The sequence below is a fragment of the Cnephaeus nilssonii genome (assembly GCF_951640355.1).
Source record: "Cnephaeus nilssonii genome assembly, chromosome: 13".
NCBI classification, from domain to species: Eukaryota; Metazoa; Chordata; class Mammalia; order Chiroptera; family Vespertilionidae; genus Cnephaeus; species Cnephaeus nilssonii.
The window spans coordinates 75,976,434-75,998,184 of NC_137084.1; the positions used below are offsets into that span (position 1 = coordinate 75,976,434).

Consider the following 21,751-nt stretch of genomic DNA (forward strand, 5'->3'; position numbering starts at 1 on the left):
TTTTAAACAGAAGATTACACAGTAACACCAAGTGCTGTAGCTCTAATTTGCCAGTATTTTGTAAATAATGACAATTTAGATTTTTAAATCCATTGTGTCATACTTAAAGCATGGGCTACTATTGATTTCAATATATTAAATTTCCCCCAAAATCTTGGAAACTCAGTTCTATGAAACAAGATGGAAGCCATACTTTCTTTTTTTAAGAAATTAAACTTCATCTTTAAATAGCAAGTGATCTGTCTGGCACATACCTTTGGAAAACAGGATTTTAAAAAAACCCATATATTATAAATTTAAAATAACACCAAGAAATTACATTTTAATGGTAATCCATCAAACTTATATGTATCTTTAAATTCAATATAAAGCTATGTTTTGATAGAAAAACAAATAAAATCTGTTCAAGGAAACAATGCTACAAAGAAAATGGAATATTTGTACCACAGTTTACATACATATGCACATTTAATCTCAATAAAATAATTTAGGGAGTATTTCTAATCATGTTTCCTTGATGATTTTTAACAAGGTATCCAAGAAAATGAAAATCTGCCAGATATGATATTTGCTTTTTCCAAATAGAAATTTCCCTTGTGTTATCATTACTTTATTCCTACCTCCACCCACAAAGTTCCCATCACACAACTACCAGACATTTCCACCTAATAATTAATATAGATAGATAGATGATAGATAGATAGATAGATAGATAGATAGATAGATAGACTGATTGATTTCAGAGAGAAAAGGAGATGGAGAGAAAGTTAGGAATATCAATGATGAGAGAGAATCATTGATTGGCTGTCCCCTGCATGCCCCACACTGGGGATCAAGCCCACAACCTGGTCATGTGCCCTGACTGAGAATAGAACCTCCATATCCTGGTTCATTGGTCAATGCTCAATGACTGAGCCACACCAACAGGCCCACCTAATGGTTTTAACAACAATAACAAAAATACATCAACAACTCAAATGTTTTACTCCAAATATAGATTTTTAAATCAATGTATTAAACATCAAAATGTAAATTTAATTATTATATTCATTTTAAAAAATAAAACCTCTGCAGTTATAAGATGTTAGACATGGATGAAACTTATGACTTAAAAGTGAATTTCAGTCAAAAGATTTAAAATATATATATTTGTAGGTAAATATTGTTTATGGCCTAAATCAAACTCATCTTTTCACCGACAGTCCCAAATCCCAAGATATGTGATTCTATAGGCCAATGGTGATAGATCATGATCACCACAAATCATCAGTCTTGCTGTAATTTGTATATTAGCATCATTTTAGGGACACCAATAAATTAGTCAAGATATCTTTGTTTCCTTCTGAATTTCTAGTATCCAACCAGTTCAAGTCACTTCCACACCTGCATTCTCCAGACAGTACCAGATACATAACCAGTTCCATATTTAACACCACCAAAATCATTACAGGTTTAAATGTTTTCTTCTTTTGTACTTTTAAATTCTGAATTAATAAATTTGTCATTGAAAAAGAAAAGGAATGAATTTATTTGTTCTAATCTATAAATAAAAAAGAGGAAAGTGAAGACTAAATAACAATGGAACTCATTTTAAAAGTATTTAAAAGTATATAATTTTAAACCCACTTATCACAAAATTTTAATATTTTAAAATGCATGCATGAATTATTAAAACAATTATACATATTTATAATTTATGTCTTCTTAAAATACCCCCCTTTATACTATACATTTACTGTTATGATATTTAAATAAAATAATTTAATGTCTAAGACTGTTAGTGATAGCTATTTTCTTAAATATACACCAGCCAGCCAAAATACAACTCAGAATAATGTACTGATTTATCTCCCAGTGACTTTAAAAGGATCTGTTGTAAATATCTCTAGAAAAACAAATGATAAATGATTATTCAAGTTTCTTATTTAGATACAAAACCACTCTTAAATACAGAAATCAGTTAATGTGTGAAAATTTTTATCTTCTAAAAATTAATGCCTATATCCAACTTAGCTGTAAAAAAGTATAAATAATAAAAATATTCTTTTTATGAGAAGGAAGGAAGGGAAATGAACCTCCTGCCTGACCAGTTATCTTAATTGCGTCTGACTCATAATTTAAATTCTAATTCCAAAGCCAATTCAGCTCAAAATGACCTTAAATAGTAATTTAGGGCAGTTAAGGGACTCATTTTCAATTTCCTATTGAAATATCATACACTGTCCTTTTTTTCGCTTCCTTATGACAGATGGTTTTCTTTAATGAAAATTTAAAATTTTGAACATGTCATGAGTAACTTTAAGTTAGATACACAAAAAGGAAATAACTTTTAGTTGTCTTTTTCTGACATTTCCGGGTTGTATTTGGTATCATTCCACAGGAGTAAGTATTACAAATGTAACCGAAACAGTTTAGAAAATGGTCTAGAATTTTTTACAAAGCTAGTGAATATATACATCTTGTATCTCCAACTCCTAGACCAACTACATAGAACACAGGAGTTATCCCATAAATACCCAATTAAGTGAATGTTTCCAGTAAATGTTCCTGCCACCCAAGAAGTCTGGGACACAGCCATTTGCAAATGTGTTCACATAGCTGCTCTTCTCCTGGTCACAGCTTCACTGCCAAGCCCATGTCCTTATACCCAGGAGATATGGCCACCCTGGAATCTTCTGAGAACTCCTTAGTTCAGAAAAGCTTCTTCAGAACTCTAACTGGCCCTAACTCTCTAAACTGTCAATTCCCTTGAAGTTGCCTTAACATTCATCTTCTTAGGTCTTTGCCTTTGATGAAACGCCTGGAGCATTTACCTTTTCCTTTAAGAACTCTGCAGGCTTCTTTCAATCTCAAAAAATTCCATAGTGAAACATGTGAGATAAAAGATTTCAAAAATCGGCTTTGGCTTGTAGTAATTATGAACCCTGAAAGAGACAGGTCATGATAGGGTTCTCACAGTCTGCTTCAAAATTAAAGCTAACACTCCCTCTCATACCATCTCCGACCAAACCACTGACTTCAACCCAACACACACACATACACACACACACACACACACACAGGCACACATTGTAAGCAACAAGAGAGTAGAGGCCATGTGTCCCATCTCCCATCATGCATTCTCCATGCTAGCAAAAGACTGTGTTTTTATTAATGGGAGAGCTTAAATCCCAGGGACTTTGTTCTTGGGGATACCAGGCATTGCTGAGGGCAGAAGTGCCCCACAGAAAATAGGATTAAATGAAATCTTGAGTAGTAAATATAATACTCTCCCCCCAAATAATTTCTCCAACTCAGCTAAGAGAAAAACAGTAGTCAGACTTGGACCCTATAAACTACAAAATGTTGGATTCTCTGAAATGGACCAGTCCAAGAGAAAATATAGGTACTAATGAGTGGAGTGGATGAGCCTCACCCAAAGGCCAGCCATACAGCTTCCCCACAGCTTGTCAGCGTCTCCCTCCTAATCACTAACAGAGCCAGGATAATTATACTAAGAACAATAAGATGAAACAATATTAAACACAAGGAAGACAGTAATACAATAAAGAGAAATTAAAAGGACAGAGATGACAAAGGAAGCAAGGACATTTTTTCCAAAGTACTCAGCGATATAAAAGATGTTGCATCAAGAAATAAGAAAAGTATGTTATCAAAAGACATTCAAGCAACAAAAAAGAACTCTTAGATATTAAACTTGCACTAGCAAAATAGAAAATTCAATAGAAAGATTGTCAAAAAGCTAAGAAAACCTCTTAGAAAGTAAAGGGCAGGGGACTGGGAAAAACAAAAAGATAAATAATAGTGGAGAGAAGATAAGAAAAATCAGATAATCACTCCAACTTCTGAATAAGAGCTCCATGAAAAAAACAAGAGAAATAAAAAATATCAAATAAGTAATACAGGAACATTTCTCAGCACTGAGAGATATGAATTTCCAGACTAAAATGATCCACTGAGAACCTACCCACTAAATCAAAACAGCTACATCAAGGCACGTCATTGTGAAATTTCAAAATACTGTAGACAAAAGTAAGGTCCTAAAGTTTTCTAGATGAAAATTAAAGTTTCACACAAAGTATCAGGATTAAGAATATACTGGGCTTCATAACTGAAACGCTAAAAGATAAAAAACACAGAATAACATCTTCAAAAATTCTTGGGTTAAATTATCTCCAATTTAGAGAATTACATACTAAGCTAATATAAATTGACTGCCACAAGCTTAGAAAACCAGCATCTAGACTGAAGAAGGAGAGGAAGGTCTAGGACAGTGATGGCGAACCTATGACGTGTGTCAGCACTGACACGCGTAGCCATTTCTGATGACACGCGGCCGCTGAGGCGGCCGCATGCCAAGGATGAAACATTTGCTGCTCTTGAGGATGAAACATTTGCGAAATAATGTTTTTTCCTCAAAGTGACACACTACCTGAGTTATGCTCAGTTTTTTGGCGAAGTTTGACACACCAAGCTCAAAAGGTTGCCCATCACTGGTCTAGGACATATATCCTCAGGAGAACAAAGAAAATAACCATGTTTGAACATATCAAGAGTGGATTTATACTTTAGTCTGAGAACTTGACACTTGATTAGTGGTAGGTATTTAGAAAGCTAAGCAAAGGATAACTGAGGCCATTATAAACTCTAGGAAAGTCATAAAATTACAGAAGGAAGGGAATAAAATCACAGAATTGTTCAAGGCTCATCTGTGAATAATATTTGCATGGTCATAACTGTAAACATTAAATATTAAGAGGCCAAGGTAGCCCTGGCCAGTGTGGCTCAGTTGATCATTGTCCAGTGCACAAAAAGTCACAAAGTTGGATTCCTGGTTGGGGCACATGCCCAGGTTGAGGGTTAAGTCCCCAGTTGAAGTGTGTGCAGGAGGTAACCAAGCAATGTTCCTCCCTCTCCCTCTCTCTTCTTCTCTCTAAAATCAATAAAAACATATTTGAAAAAAAAAAAAGAGGCCAAGGTAAAGAAGGTGGCAAGGGCAATGTGTAAGAGTACTAAAGCCCCAAAGGAAGAGTCAATAAATAATACTGAAACCTAAAAAATTAAGAAAGTATAAATAATAGAGATAAAAATATAGAAACAGCTAAAATGTGTAGAAAGTGTTGCTTCAGGGGGCTTAAAATCAAAGGTGTGATGGTTGAAGAGGGAGGGTTAGGAAAGAGTTGGGGCAGGAAACTGATGTGTTTTGTTACAAGTAATAAAACGATTTAATTTTTTAAACAATGTAGATATTTTATTTTGCTAAAAATTAAATTCAAGAGAAAAGGAAGAATGACAACCAATTAATTCCAATTGCTTGAATAGTTAGGAACTTTAATCTCAAGACATAACTTAGCAGACAAGAGAAAAACTGGTTGACCCAGCTTCTCTTAATGATAAATAAATAGCTATGGACTTCAAACCAAACTGAGAAGCTATATACAACAAAACCCTTCCATAAGAATGAAATATGATATTTCCTTTGTCCTAAAGTCTTGAGAATTAGAATGTCTCATGAGTGAATTTTCCAGATGAGTAACACTAATCACATTACCTTTTCCATTCCTACTTGCAATTGGTGAAGCCAATGGTACTGATGTTTATGTTTGTTTTATTTTTCCAATGACTCCTTCACATCATACCTCCTTTCCTGAATGGGCCACAGTTGGCTCTTCCAAGTGAAGTTTAATTATGAACACCCATTATACTGCAGTATGTTATAGTCATTCCCTTGGCATTCTTTTAAAATAAATACTAAATGGCTATGACTGATATGCTTGTTGTGTTCCTGCGTCTGCTTTTCATGATTTTTCCATCCACTTAAGTTTTCTTACTGTCAGTATACCTGTACTAGCAGTCATGTTTCCTTGATTCTAATTAAATCTAGGAGTCTTTATAGATGTGGTAGAAACTAGGAAATTAATTAAGGATATATGGACTCTTTCTGAATAGAGGTTTAAGGGCTTACTTATGAGTCAAGTGCCTTGATTTCAGTGCATGGACTTTGTGATATCTACCTTGGCGATCAAGAGGCTAATTTCCCTTAATTCTTCATTCTTTATGTTCCAAAGTATAAAGGTTGCCAGATAAATGACTTCCAGATTAACGAAGTGTCACCAATATGATCATTAGCAACAACCATTATTTAAATTACTAAATTTTATGGCCCCATCTTTGTGGCGAATTGACAGGTTTACTATTAACTCTATATAAATAGAAAGTAGAATCTATATAAGCCAACTTGTTTTTTAAATTCTACTTTTCTCAAAATCAAGATCTACTAGACTTTGCTTTCACGGGAAGTAAAACAGCTAAGCAATCAGCCATGGCATTTCTGACTCATGGTCTCATCTTCCTTTCATTCTCAAAAATGAAAAATAAACAGGAAAAATGTCATTCTAATTACAATCAATACTTAAAAGCAACACAGATTGTACATCTCTTCACTGTGAACTTTAAAAGAAAGAAGGGAAATGAAAGAACATTACTGACCTTACTATGTGCCAGACAGTTGTATAAATTGCCTCATTTCCTCCTCACTAATAACAATATTAGGTGGGTATTATTACATCTGTTTCAAGGATAAATAAACTGAGTGTTGGAGAGGTTAACTGGTTCAAGGTCATGGAAATCTGAAGAGCCACCTTTCAAAATGCAAATTTGATGTCAAAGGCCTATGCCTCCTCCCCCCACAGTATGCACTGCCTCTACAACACCAAAAGGAGATACTAAATTAAGAAAGTAAGAGAATTTATTCATTAGATTCCACATATAAGTGAAATCATATGGGATTTGTCTTTCTCTGACTAGCTTATTTCACTTAGCACAATAATCCCAAGATCCATCCATGCTGTTGCAAAAGGTAAGAGTTCCTTGGTGAGGGCCGAGGGAAGGGAGAGCAGGGTCTGGGTGGAGGGTGGGGGGAATGGGGACATCTTTAATAATCTAACAATGAAAATAAAATATAATGTAAAAACAAAAGAGAATTTGTAATTAAGACTCAAATGAAAGAGCTTGTATTGGATTTACATGCTCTCAAGCCCATGACAGCAGATCTTGAAGGTTGCCATATTGTACCCTGAATCCAATTCCAGTGTAACTGCAGTTTAACTGGTGATTGGCAGCCTCATCCACAGCCAGAATGGACACTCACAGTTAATATATGAATAATAATAATAAAAAAAACATTAGAAAAACAATCAATCACAACCATTCCCACATCTTTGCCCATCAGATCTAAGCAATGCACCCAACATGTGACAAGCAAAACAAACTGCAGGAAGATTTTTAAAAGGCATAGAAATCAAGGTGTGAATATTATGGGTAATGATACAAGAAGACAAAACTGTGTCCAGAAATTATCTTTTCACAGGGTAAATGAAACCGCTGGGAGAAACCCTCACTGTTGTCCACTTCCTCTCACGCGAACCCATCCCGTTGTCCTTTGCAAGGTCTGTAAATTGCCTTTCCCCTCTCTCCTGGCTCTTTTCCACTGGTAGTTACACGGGCCCTGATGGCCCTCAGTGTGAACCTTCGCTTACCCTTCGTTTTGGTCAAGTCCCCTGGATCTCAGCTTTTCCTGTCTTTGACTCTAACTACTTGAATTTCACTATCCAACTGAAATGCCTCCAAGATCACCACACTCCTCTGAAATAAATCCAGTTCCTATTTGAGTCTCATCTTCCTTATACTCCTAAGCACCTGAATTATTGCTAACCTCTTTTTTATTGCCTTATTTGTTTTAAAACCTGAACAATGGCAACATATGTCATTAGAAAAGTCAGAGCATATGAGAAAATTATCTTCTCTCAGTCTTAAACAGTGAAAGAGATGTTTTAAAACAAAATTGGGATTATGCTTATAAAAACATTTATTTGCAACTTTTTAAATATTTCTTATTGATTTCAGAAAGGAAGGGAGAGGGAGAGAGAGATAAAAACATCAATGATGAGAATCATTGATCAGCTGCCTCCTGCACGCCCCGCTTTAGGGACTGAGCCTGCAACCCAGGCATGTGCCCTTGACCTGAATTGAACCTGGAACCCTTCAGTCTGCAGGCTGACACTCTATCCACTGAGCCAAACCCGCTAGGGCATTGCAACTTTTTTTTTTTTACTTAACATTATCATCCTTCTCTAACCTAGACATTCATGTCACTAGGCTCTGGTTTCCTCCTTTTGTTCAATACACTTTCTGAATTATGGACAAGATACCACTCTAATTGCTACATAAATACTACACCGTAAAAACTTCTGGGTGTGACAGAGACTTCACGATGTTCTGATTGTAATTCATGGTGTTTCTCTCCCTGGAAAAAAGATAAAATTATAGACTATTACTGCCTCTCAGTCTTCCTGGTCTCTTTAGCTGGACTCTCTCCTGCTTCTTCCCAAACAGCCTTCTTCTGTGCAGAGCTCAATCCTTCCTACAATCGCCTCAACTCTTACGCTGGGAAGAATTATCCAGCAGCTCCTGGTGCCCGGGCAATCCTTTTCCTGCCTCTGAAATCTTCGTCACGAATTTGACTCTAGATGCTACCTGATGAACTAGTTATTTTTTCATCTCCGATAGACAGTGACTCTGAGGTTAAGGCATTGTACTTTCGAGTTTTTGTTTTTTTGGTTTGCTCTCTACAGCTAACAGATCGTGCAGATGCTCAGTAAGCATTTTTGTTGTCATTACATCTCCCTCTCCCCCAAATCCTGTACCTTCTCTGACTGTAGATTGTTTTACCCTCTCTAGCCCTATATTCCCCATCGATGACAGTAGTTTTCAAACTCTTTTGACTCAAGCCATAAATAAGGTATATGTTTTCCATCACAACCTGGTCAACAATGTTTCACAAAACAATACTTACTCTTACTACATAAGATATACTCTTTTTTTCTATTCCATTACATCCTTGTTTTCCTTTCTTTTTTCCTTCCTTACTTCTTTTTTAATGCTGGCTGAAGCCAACTAAATAGACTTCACTACCCACAGCTGAAAAATACTGACCTTCAAGTAAAGATACTAGAATGTCCAATTATCTTCTAAAATCTAATGTCTGTATAACTGAGGCTACTAATCTTTTATACAAAGCTACCCCTTATCTCAATTCCCTCATCATATGGACAGTACCATGATTATTTCATCGTTGGGGGTTGGTAACTTAAAATATTGTTCTCTCTCAGTCCATTTTGGAACTAGCAACCACCCCTACTGATTGATTTGTCATCTCTAACATCTCAGTTGTGTGCCTTTTTTAAAATCCTTATCCAAAGCCATTAAAGTATATCTTTTCAGAATTACCTGCTTTATAAAACATATCACAGTTTAATTTCTTTAACAAGGCCCTCTGGTACATAAAATTTGATTGTGTAAGTCTTTTTAGCTATCTGTCTATTAATAAAAGGTATAGTTGTGAAGTAATTTGGTTTGTAATTCATTTCACATATATTATTTTATTTGATTGATTCTCCTATTCAAATAAGAAATTACAGTTCAAAAAGAGATTAAGTACTTTACATAACACTTGGTTCATTAGTAGCAGAGCCAAATATTGAACCCAAATCTTTGTAATCTAGGCCTTTCCCTGCATACAAGTCTTCCTACCACACAAAGCAAGAGACTTACATTGGATTTCACTGGCTTCCAAACCAGTTTTAACAGATTCCCCTATCTCCCAGTCTCTGGGCTCTCCATCACTTAGTTCACCTTAGATAATGTAACAAAAATCCTTAACTAACCTACTATTTTGTCCAGCCACTATTGTGGCTGCTACATAAAACCAAAACTCCCTTTAAGTACTGCAGTAATCTCTACCAATTTGTTCCTACTTCTCTCTCTCTGCTAATTCATAGCTGGCATTAAACACAGAGCCTAGCACAGCAGATGTTCAATTGATATCACTGACCATACTTGTAAATTTTAATAAATGATTTCTCTAACAGCCACATGCCTCTTCTTTGTCTAGCATTTAAGATTTTAATAAGACTTGAGCCAATAGCTAGTCTGCTTTCATTGCTCTTCAATTCCAATTACCCGGCTAGACTCACCTCTTCCTATAGAGAAATAGGTCCTCCTCTCCCTATTTATCCCACGCTCATGATGTCCAGATCAAACACTACATCTTCCACACCTTGTTTTCAGACATTAAAATCAAACAAGATAATTTTGGCCTTTCTAAGCAATTTTCACAATTAATACCGGTCTCCTTCTTTGAGGTACTTATTCATGTGGTACCTTTCATGATTTCCTAACTGTCTGAACCAAGTAGGTGCTTTCTTTCCAACCCTCTGAAAGCCTCTACAGGATCAGAAGTTTATTGCTCCCTCAGCCTCCACACAGAATTCTACACATCATATTCACAGGAAACCTATTTAATAAACTCTTCAAAAATTAATCTCTACTCCAGGTTAACATTTTATAAGAACACTAGAGGCCCGTTGCACGAAGATTCGTGCAATAGGCCTTCCTTCCCCTGGCTGCTGGCACCAGTTTTCCTCCAGCACCCAGGACCCAGACCTTTACTCTGGCCACCACCTTCCATCTTTGCTCTGGCCAGAGCCTTCAGTCTTTGCTCCAGGCAGAGCGCTGCTCCTGTAGCTCCCTCCACCCCCCGCCCTCCCCTTAATAGCAGGCATCCCACCCCGCCCAGCTACTCCACGCCTGCATGCATGCTGCCCAGAGGCCCAGAGCAGCTGGGGGGCTGGGCCGCCACCATCTTTGTTGGGTTAATTTGCATACTCACTCATGATTGGCTGGTGGGTGTCGCAAAGTAATGGTCAATTTTCATATTTCTCTTTTATTAGTGCAGATATTTTGTGCCTGCTACATATTACTATTTTACAAATGTGATTTTACTTAAGCTCACAAAAACCCATAAGGGAGTGTCATTATCCCCATATTAAAGATTGGGACTAGGCTCAGAAGTGAAATGACTTGCAGAATATCAGTTACAGTTAGTGGACTCAACCCAGACCCATCAGACTCCAAAGCTCTTGATATTGTCCCTCCAACCTGTAAACTTTGGTTGGACTCATTCAGTCCAGAAGCCAAGCAAACTCACATGTGCTCACGATTTATTCTGATACTATGTGTATTCAAATGACCCCAATTCTAGAAAAGGATGAACTGCAGCCAACCCATAGAAGTTATGGCCCCAGCTTCACCTATGTAAGTCACTTAACCTTTCTCACCCACAGCTTCTATTTCAAGGCTTCACACAATCTGGCCTTAGAGAATTATTTCTCTCCTAATTTCTGGCCCTGACACTGTTCCCCAGAAGGACTGTATGTGCTCACAACTTAAGGTATTACCTCTGCCTGAATCACCCCTTCTTCCTGCTCCATCTAGTAAAGACAAACTCTCGCCCCACGCCCAGCTCGGGGGAGTCCCAACCAGAGTTAATTGCTTCCTTCCTTGTGCTCCAATGACACGTATTCATGTCTCTATTTATAAGTGTAGTCTGTCTCCCTCCCACACTAGATGGCAAGCTTTAGACAGAGACATAGCTTACTGGACTATATGAGCTGAAATCCAGCACAATTCCTGAAACTGTCTGACCTTCTCAAGATTTCAGAAGGTTTGCTGAATGGAGGCATTCAGGAATGTTTGTAGTGATTCAGTGTTTGTTGAATTAAGTAGTCAATCAATCATGCATTAACATCAGAATACCATTAGTCCTTCCCATTTCACAGAGTTCTTCAAATGGTACCTCCTCACCTCCCCAACCATCCAGTCACAGATGAATTTCCCCTGATAATCTCTCATAGTACCCTATTCCTTTCCTCAGTTTTGATCAGAATATGAATTATAATTATATGTATGTTACTTGTTTGATGTCTCTATTCCTCCACACTATTAGATTGGAAGCTCCATGAAAACAGGGACAATGTACGTTTCCTTTACCACTATATTCCCAGCGCCAAGCACCCAGTATTCAATGGATATTACTGAATAAATTAGATGAAGATTAATTAACATGCATATCAAAAACTCTGTGAGTTGTATGGTGATGATTATAATTATTGGCATTATGTATCCAGGTTATTCCCTCTTAGAGAGCTAAAATAAAATATTCCATCTCTACTCCAATATCACCTGCCTTTAGTTGGTGAAATTGCTTCCTGACCTATCAATAGGGCACTTACATCTGACACATTTGAATGATAAGAGCAATTAATTTATTTTACTCCAGATAGTAATTTACATTTATCAGTGGTGAGAAATGCTAAATCACCTCAGATCTCACTTAAGATTTTCTGTAAAATAAAGGTCAAATAGCTTCTTCTTTTAAAAACTTTGATTTTTATATATTATTCTAGTCTTCAGTGCACTACTCAAACAACCTTCATGAGGTGCATGTTTAACAAGCTGGAACGATCAGCTTAGATTCTCAAGAGAGTGGACCCCAGCAGACCAACACATAGTGGCTAGCTCAGGGTCAGGCGGTGGCTGACCCTCCCTTGCATGGGCTCCTCTCAAGGCTCTGGGGGACAGGGACCTTACAGTGTGTTCTCATGGTCATGTTTCCTAAATTATACAAAAAGCAAATGAATTTGCCTTATTTTCCTTAAAGAGGGCATTCAAAATTGTATACCCTTCAGGACCTATGAAACCTAGATCTATCCCTGTGCTAATTAAAGACTTTCAATCTTATAATGAGACCACTTTTCTCTCTAACGTATCCATAACCAACACGTTCTAATCATTGAGGAGATCATGTTCCTGTAATATTCATTTTAAGTCCTTCTAAAAAGAAAGCACTATCTGAATAATTATTTTTCTAAATCCACATACATCCCTCTTTCTCACTAATAAACACAGCTTGAATGTGCCGATGTCCTGTGAGCTCTAAAATATTCACCACAACTGTAACAAGTAGGTATTACTAATTTTCCCATTTCACAGAAGAAGAAACTGAAACTTAGAGAAGTTAAATGACTAAATGACTTGCTCAAGATCAGACAGCTAATAAGGGATATACATGGCTGGACTGTCAACCTAAGCTTGTTGGCCACCCTTGATCCCTATACTACTTCTAGGGCTCCTTGACAGCAGAAATAATGTCATCTCAGTCCTTTGTCATTCCCCCCAGAGATGAAGATAAAAAGCTGGCACTCAATACACATATTTGTTCAACTCTTTAAGAGCTGATTGTTACCTAATGTGACATAATCTTAGTGTGACATTACTAGAAATAGTCCCAAATGGTGAGGTAATCAGATACTACTATACAAGTCTTTTTACATGTTGTCTCAAGAATGACACAGGACAGAAAATAGGGTCAGATGTTGCCAGTGTTTGCAACTACACATCAAAAAGTCCTCGTGAGTATGGAGTAGAATACAGGTTCTAGAAGAAGCCTTTCAAGTCATGTAACTGAGGCAAACTGTGAAGTGAAAGGAAAGCATATTTGCATATAGCTGGGAGAAAAAGAATACATAGGTATATTGAAGCCTTTTGTTCAGAAATACACAGACGCAAGATAGACCAAATGGCTTATCCTCTTAGTGTAGTCCCAACTGCTCAGAAGCTAAACTAATACTTTAGGAAAAGTGTGGCCTCAGTGTCTGTGTGTAAACAGGATTAATTGCCTTAAGAGTAATGTGTTGAAACTGCCTGAAAGGTGGACATTTGGCACCCAGACCAGCACCAGAAAGCAGCCTCCTAAGGAGTGTCTTCAGCTGAGAGACAGCACTCAGCACCATGAAATGGAAGGGCATAGTGGCACTGCTGGCAACGCCAAATAATTTACATCAGCAAAGGTTAAGGTTTGGCACCAAGAGCTAATAACACAAAAAGCTGTGACCTTCAGCTTGATTTCTGGATTTCCTTGCCCCACAGCAGTAAGTACATCCACCTGCATTATCGATAGTAGTTCCACCACACTGTTTTCTCATATTAAAAACACTGGACCTCAAAGAGACCTAACCATTAGCGGTCAGCGAGTTCCTTGGGCATTTCCCTCTTCCTAAGAGGCCATCTCTTACAATATTCCGCAGAGATTTACTGAGTACTTTAAGATATGCATAAAATTCTCTTGTGAATTTTACTCATATTCCTTCCTTTTAAACTACAGGAATCATAACTTTAGTCTTTTTTTATTCAAAGCTCAAATAGCCATTATTATTAAATAGCCAGTTGATTCATGTTTTCAATTCCGTCTAATATAATCCATTTTTAAAACTAATAAAATGTTAAAATTTGCTGCCATTTCTTTTAAAGTTCCAGGCTTTTCTTAGCTTATGTGTTCCTGAGATTACTAAACTAAAAAAGTCAATTATGGACTTTGCAGTAACGTTTATTTTGACACTATGAAATATTTGTGTACTAAAAAACTCAATACTTAAATAGCACAGGGGAAGCTTTTTAAGTGCCTCTGTCTCCTCCCAGGCTGACTGCTCCCAGCAGACTGATGGTGGCAGGTGTGGTCCCTTTCTCTCCCTCCCTGGCAATTGGTTCTGCTCTCCACCATCACAAAATGCAATATTAGCAGAGGAAGTTCAAACTGTTCTTTAACAACAGGTAGCCAATCACCTCCTTTACACTAAGACAGGGAGGGCTGTCTGTAAAATATCTCTGGAGGTCGGCCAGTGGCATTGAAGTCACTTTCAGTCAGGTTCTTTAACACTGAAGATGTAAATACGGGGAGTTCATCAGACTAATATTAAATAGAGACCGTGTCGCCTTAAAAAATTAAGTGGTTGGTCAGAAACACCAAAATCCACATTGCAAGTAGCGTGAAGTTGACAAGATGCTGTCTATAATTTAAGAAACTGAGTACTGTAGCAAAGAAAACATCCCTCATGTCTAAAGATTTGTTTTGAAATGACAAAATGGTGTTATTTATTTTGTAAGGAAATTAAGACGTTGTTTCCTGTGACAGAAATATATAAATATAGGTTACTTACATTAAATTACAGGTTACCTATCTGAGGTTTAATGACAATTTTTTCCAAAGAGAAGCACTATTCAAAACTCTTAGAATAGGGGGGTTCCATGAGACTAATTTCTCACTCTCAGTGCTGCTTTGGGTAAGCGCCCAAAGAGAGCCCTTGTGAAAAGTACACCCACACCATATTGTTTTGGATGATTACTACTTTAATTCTTGAACTACCAAGCCCAAGAAACAGTCACCAGTTAAATCAACACAGTTGTAGTTCAATTAATTGGCACAGAGCCTTGGATGAACCACCTTTATTGAACAAGGAAACGACCTGCTATTCTAGCATTATTAAAAAAAAAAAAAAGTTCCTGGTTTCTTTATGCACCAATAATGAACTCTCAGAAAGAGAAACTAAAAAAAAAAAAAAAATCCCATTTACCATTGCAACAAAAATATTTAGATACTTAAAATAAACTTAACCAAGGAGGTAAAAGACCGGTACTCGAAAAACTACAAGACGTTGAAAAAAGAGATAGAAGAAGATATAAACAAGTGGAAGAATACTCTGTGTTCATGGATTTGTAGGATCAACATCATTAAAATGTCCATACTACCCAAGGCAATCTACAGATCCAATGCAATCCTTATTAAAATATCAACAGCATATTTCACAGATCTAGAACAAATACTCCAAAAATGTATATAGAACCAACAAAAAAACACAACCAAAACCTCCAAATATCTTCAGCAATCTTGAGAAAAAAGAACAAAGTTGGAGGGATCACAATATCAGATATCAAGTTATACTACAAAGCCACCTTAATAAAAACAGCCTGGTACTGGCACAAGAACAGGCATATAAATCAATGGAACAGAAAAGAAACCCCAGAAATTGATCCAAGCCATTACGCTCAATTAATATTTGACAAAGGAGGCAAGAGCATACAATGGAGTCAAGGCAGTCTCTTCAATAAATGGTGTTGGGAAAATTGGACAGATACTTACAAAAATAATGAAACTCCCATTTGAACCAGTAACCCCACTTCTAGGAATATATCCCAAGAAATCAGAAACACCAATCAGAAAGGATATATGCACCCCTATGTTCATAGCAGCACAATTTACAATAGCTAAGATTTGGAAACAACAGATGAGTGGATTAAAAAACAGTGATACATCTACACAATGGAATACCACGCTGCTACTCTTACCATTTGCAATAGCATGGATGGACCTGGAGAGCATCATGCTAAGCGAAATAAGCCAGTTGGAGAAAGATAAATATTACATGATCTCACTCATTTGTGGAATATAATGAACAAGATAAACTGATGAACAAAAATAGAGCCAGAGGAAAAAAATATTTTGGAATATAATAGAAGTAATCCTGTTATTTGCAGATTTTTAATACTTCCTATAACTTTTGTGATATTATACTATATTAGTACAGTTTTGGTAATATTATATTTAAAAACACTTTTTTCTTGAAATATTAATGTTTATTGTAAGTAATATTATTATATTTAAAATCATTTTTCTTGAAAACATGAAACTAGACCACCAACTTACACCATATACAAGAATAAATTCAAAATGGTTAAAACACCTAAATGTAAGTCGTGAAACCATAAAAATCCTAAAAGAAACCATAGGCAGCAAAATCTCAAACATCTCTCATAGCAATATGTTTATGGATACATCTCCTAGGGCAAAGGAAACTAAGGAGAAAATAAACAAATGGGACTACATCAAAATAAAAGGCTTCTGCACAGCAAAAGAAACCATCAACAAAATAAAAAGAGAGCCCACTGTATGGGAAAGCTCACTGTATTTGGAAATGATACATGCAATAAAGGGTTAATATCCAAAATATATAAAGAACTTATACAACTTAACAAAAGAAAGACAAACAATCCAATTTAAAAATGGGCAAAGAACCTAAATAGGCACTTCTCCAAAGTGGACATACAGATGGCCAAGAGACATATAAAAAATGCTCAAAATCACTGATCATCAGAGAGATGCAACTTAAAATGACAATGAGGTATCACCTCACACCTGTCAGAATGGCTCCAACAAATCAACAAATGACAAATGCTGGCGAGGATGTGGAGAAAAGGGAACCCTAGTACACTGCTGGTGGGAATGCATACTGGTGCATTCATTATGGAAAACAGTATGGAGTTTTCTCAAAACGTTAAATCTGGAACTGCCATTTGACCCAGTGATCCCACTTCTAGGAATATATCCTAAGAAACCTGAAACACCAGAAAGAATGTATGCACCCTTATGTTCATAGCAGCACAATTTACAATAGCTAAGATCTGGAAACAGCCCAAGTGCCCATCAGTAGATGAGTGGATAAAAAAGCTGTGGTACATTTACATCATGGAATACTATGCAGCAGTAAAAAAAAAAAAAAGAATCTCTTATCCTTTGAGACAGCATGGAAGGACCTGCTAAGTGAAATAAGTCAGAGAAAGAAACGTATTACATGCTCTCACTCATATATAGAATCTAATTAACTAAATAAACTGATGAACAGAGTGGATCCAGGGACATGGAAGCATGGAATAGAGTGCGGAATCTCAGAGGGAAGGTGGGGGAGGGTGGGTGGGTGGGAGCTAATCAAAGGAAGACCTTGTATGCATATATGCATAACCCATGGATGCAGACAGTGGGATGGTGAGGGCCTGGGGTGGGGGTTGGGGGTTGGCTGGAGGTTGTCAATGGGGCAAAAAAGGGGACATATGTTTATTTGTAGTCCCATTTGTTTATTTTCTCCTAAGTTTCCTTTGCCCTAGGAGATGTATCCTTAAACATACTGCTATGAGAGATGTTCGAGATTTTGCTGCCTTTGGTATCTTTTAGAATTTTTATGGTTTCACGACTTAAAAATTTTTATGGGTAAAGTTATCTGGAAAGAAATCAACAGGTTCAATCTATTGGGGGAAGAAAGTGAGAGCTTCTTAAAAAATTGACTTAGCCCAGGCCAGGTGGCTCAGTTGGTTGGAGCATCCTCCCCTAAATCAAAAGGTTTCGGGTTAAATTTCTGGTCATGGCACATACATGGCTTTCGGGTTGGATCTGGTCAGGACTCATAGGGAGGGAACCCATTGATGTTTCTCTCTCACATGGATGTTTCTCTCTCTCCCTCTAAAATCAGTAAACATATCTTTCGGTGAGGATTTTAAAAAAAAAAGTAAGTTTTAGACTAATGAAAACTTAGTTCAATTGGTAGATCTTTAGAACCTTTGTACTGGGAAGAGTAACTCAAAAACTATTAAATGAATGAAAGGCCACACTTCCACAATGTCTGGATTATATTCTCTGTTTAACTCTACTGAATTTTAAATAAATTGTAAGGTATTGTTAATATTTTAATATATGCTAATATTTGCTGGAGGAAAATTAACATTTTGGGTTTTGGATAGAGTTGTAAAAGGTTTTCCACATTCTTAAATATGGCTTTATTGCATTCAGTTAAATTTTGTTCAGAAAGACACATTTCTGATCTTAAAAGTGAAAATCAAGGAAAAAATATTGCTCCCCATAATTGTGCTCACTGCAAACTGCTGAGGCATGCCTTTATATGGCGAGGGGCATGACATACGCTCTATATCATATATGCACCAGCTATTTTTGTAAGGTAGCCCAGGTGCTCTTTGTTCTTATTTTGATGCTATCTTGTTGGAAAATCAGGCCCATTCATTCCTTGACTCTTGCAAGTTAAATTGGCAGAAGATTGTAAAATTATAAAAGAACGATATGACTTAACCATTCCAGGTCATTCAAGCAATCCAGAAAATATCCAGAACTGCTGTAATTCCACAACCTTTCACTTTATTCCTAAAGACCAGGGGACACCAAAATAAGCGAGGGCCAGCCGACCTGATTCTTCGGTGTATTCAGTCAGCACACCCTGCATCTAAAGTGTCAAAGGCAGCGAGCGGAGAGAGACTGTATTTCCCTTTGGAAAACCGTTCAACTCCTTTTGTTAAGCAACGTTGTGCGTGTTTCACGTCCTGCCTTCTTCCTATCCTCCTGGTCCTAGAGTCAGGAATGAGGACACTTTCCTTTCAGGGACCATGGGTCTGAGTTTCACCCTTGCCTCAGCAGCAGAGAGCATCCTAACCTGGAATCCCCTGGGCGTGTACCGCTGTCTCTCCCTGGGGGTCCAAACAGCGTTACACCCATCGCCATGATGGGAAGAACGGCCTGGCGACCCCCCAAGGGCCTACCATAGATTAGGGCTCCATTGTCACGTCCCCACCTATAAGGGAGGAGGTCCCAGAAACACCCTCTCTTCCGGAGGTCGTGCCACGGTGACCCAGGCGCACTAAGGGGAAAGGCATGCTGCGAGCATCCCCCAATCAGGTGGTTGCGGGGACCCAGGGACCAGCGAACTGGGTTTGGCCTCCAGCTGGCTGCCTTTCGCCCCCGCGCCGCCCCGCCCCCAGCTGCGCCCGGGCCGGGGGGCTGGCTGGTCAGCGCAGGCGCGTCGGTCCCCCGGCCACCGCGCCCTCCGAGGCGATGCGCTCCAGACAGAGCGACTGGGCGCCAGTGTGCGTGCTGGCGGGGGCGGGAGGGATGCTCCAATTCGGCCGCAAGACGCCCGAGTGAGCGAGCACCCCCCTGTGACCACCTAGACTCCATTTTATTTGCTCGGAAACTGCGGGTAGGAGGGGGACCGGTCGCAGGGCGGGGTTCCTCCCGGCGGGGGGGGGATGAGCCAGACCGTTAGCCTGGAACACCGGGAGACCGTCCTGGCAGCGCCTGGCTGCCGCCGAGCCGCAATAAAAGCCTCTCGCGGCTTCCCGCCCAGCCAGCCTCGCTCTGATTGGTCGCCACGGGAGGCACCGGTCGGCTGGAGGCGGCAGCCGGGCGCTGCTCCCGGCCTCCCGGGGAGGGGGCGTGCTGGGTGCTCCCAGGCCCGCCCCGCGCTCTCCCCGGCCTGGCTCGGCAGTCTCCGGGCAGTTCCAGCGGCACCTGGCATCCCCCTCCTCTGGGCTTTCCGAGGGTATTTCCCAGCACACGCCCCCCGCCCAGAATGTCGCCTACCCCACCCAGCTCTCTGCGGCGCCCGCTCCTTTCTTCCCTCTTCCCGTCCATCAGCGCCCCGGAGCAAATCCTGGGCTGGGGAGGGGGAAGCTGTTGGAGGGGAGGGTGGGCACAAACACAAGAGTCTTCCAGGGAGGCCGGGAAGGAAACACCCCAAATGAAATGAACCCTCCTCCCGGCCGCCGAGGTTCGCAGGGCGGCGGCGCAGCCCCCCCGCCCCGTGGCAGCATCACTACTGTCTTCCTCCCAGCTCCCTATTGTTCGCACTTTGCGAGGACCAGGAACCTCGCCCAAAGAAAGGAGACTGGGGCGAGGCGTTTCGGGTGGCTACCTGCCATTCTTCTCTCGCACCGTGCACGCAGGGTCCTCGGTGCGTGTGAAGGCACACGCGCGCGCACACGCGCACACACACTAGGAAGCCTGGATCACGCCCTCCTCGCCCTCCGCCCCTCCGCACTTCCTCCTGTCAAAACGCGGCGCTCGACCCTCCCATCCCTTCGAGCTCTGGGGCAAAAGCAGGCTTTGCAACTAACCAGCAATTTGGCAAATAAAAATAAATAAAAAAACTAACGTCATATCTACCGGGGTGCAAGGATGGCCACCCAGCCCTGAGATTCTGCCTATGTCGCCCCATTTTGCAAACCGTTATTCGCCCCCTAACGGGGGAGAGGGGGGCAGGGAGCCCCACTTTATTAGACCTGGGGAAATAACGATCGGGGTGGCTACCCCGGGCTTTATTGTTCACTCTTCCCGGAGCCCGAGCTGACAAGCCCCTGCCCAGCGGAATCCGAGCCTGTGTGGTGGCTCCAATGAGCCAGGGCATCCCCTGCCGCCCGCCATCGGCGAAGGAGCGCTGCCCATCTCGATGGGCAGTCGCAGCGTCCCTGGGAGCAAGCGGCTCCGCTTCCAACGCCCTGGCACATTAAGTGGAAGGGCGGGCGTGCTGGAGGGGCGCAGGGCGCTCGCCGCGCGGGGAGGCAGCCCGGGTCCACCGCAGCCCGAGCGGGCGCGGGTTCGGCAGGACAGCCAGGGCGATGCGCTCCTTCCTCAGCTCCACGAAAATGAGCACCCTTAGCATTCTCCGTAAAATCACCCGAAATAACAGTGTCCCTCGGGAGAGTAGTAGGGAGATGAAGGCAATTATCAATTCGGATTAAGAAGAATAATTTTTTGAAATGTACCTGCAGTTCCCAGGAAAAACAAAGTCCAGATGAGATCCTTAGTTTGCAGCATTGTAATCTGCTGGCTGGGAAGGGTGTTCTTGCCGCGGTAAATTCTGTGCCCCCGCTCCTTGCAGCGAGTGTGGACGGCGTTAGAGCAACAGACCTAGAGGCAGACAATTGCCAGGCTGAGTATGATTATTTTTGCAGAATTGTTTCCTGCCAGCGGCTGCCGAGCTGCGTTCACGCGCTGAGGGGAGAATGAGTGACAGTCCCAGCCTCAGCACACTCGCAACTCGAAGATCCTTGCGCTGGCCCGGGTTCGCTTTGATGGAACTTGGGATGGGAGCGCGGGGCGGAGGGCGGGGGTGAGAACCTCACTGTGTCCTTCCACCACGCTGGCCACAAATAGTGCCGAACATCAAGGAGGTAAGAGACCCGGGAGGCAGATGCGGCCGCCTGCAAAACGCGGCCTGGAGCAGCCTGCCCGAGGAAGCGGGCTCTTTCACGCACAGTCCTATAGGCAGAGCTGGGATTTCTTTTTTCCACACTTCTCCCCCACGCCTCCGGTCCCTCCTGCCATCCAGCCTTCCGTAGTCAGGAGGCTGGATATTTTAATAACTAGCAAATAATAAAAACAAAATCGTAGGTATCGTTAGGT

At 40.2% G+C, this 21,751-nt stretch overlaps 1 protein-coding gene across 5 annotated transcripts in view; it reads right to left on the reverse strand.

The window, feature by feature from the left end:
• The window catches only part of NCAM1 (neural cell adhesion molecule 1), a 326,355-nt gene extending 304,882 nt beyond the window's left edge, over positions 1 to 21,473 (reverse strand). For 2 of the 5 annotated variants that reach the window (XM_079788753.1, XM_079788752.1), the window contains exon 1: positions 21,112 to 21,473. In XM_079788753.1, the coding sequence (XP_079644879.1) occupies positions 21,112 to 21,163 (52 nt within the window). In that variant the 5' untranslated portion in view covers positions 21,164 to 21,473. The remainder of the gene's footprint in view (positions 1 to 21,111) is intronic. The other 3 variants (XM_079788751.1, XM_079788750.1, XM_079788754.1) reach the window with 2 other exon arrangements.
• Positions 21,474 to 21,751: the final 278 nt, after the last annotated feature.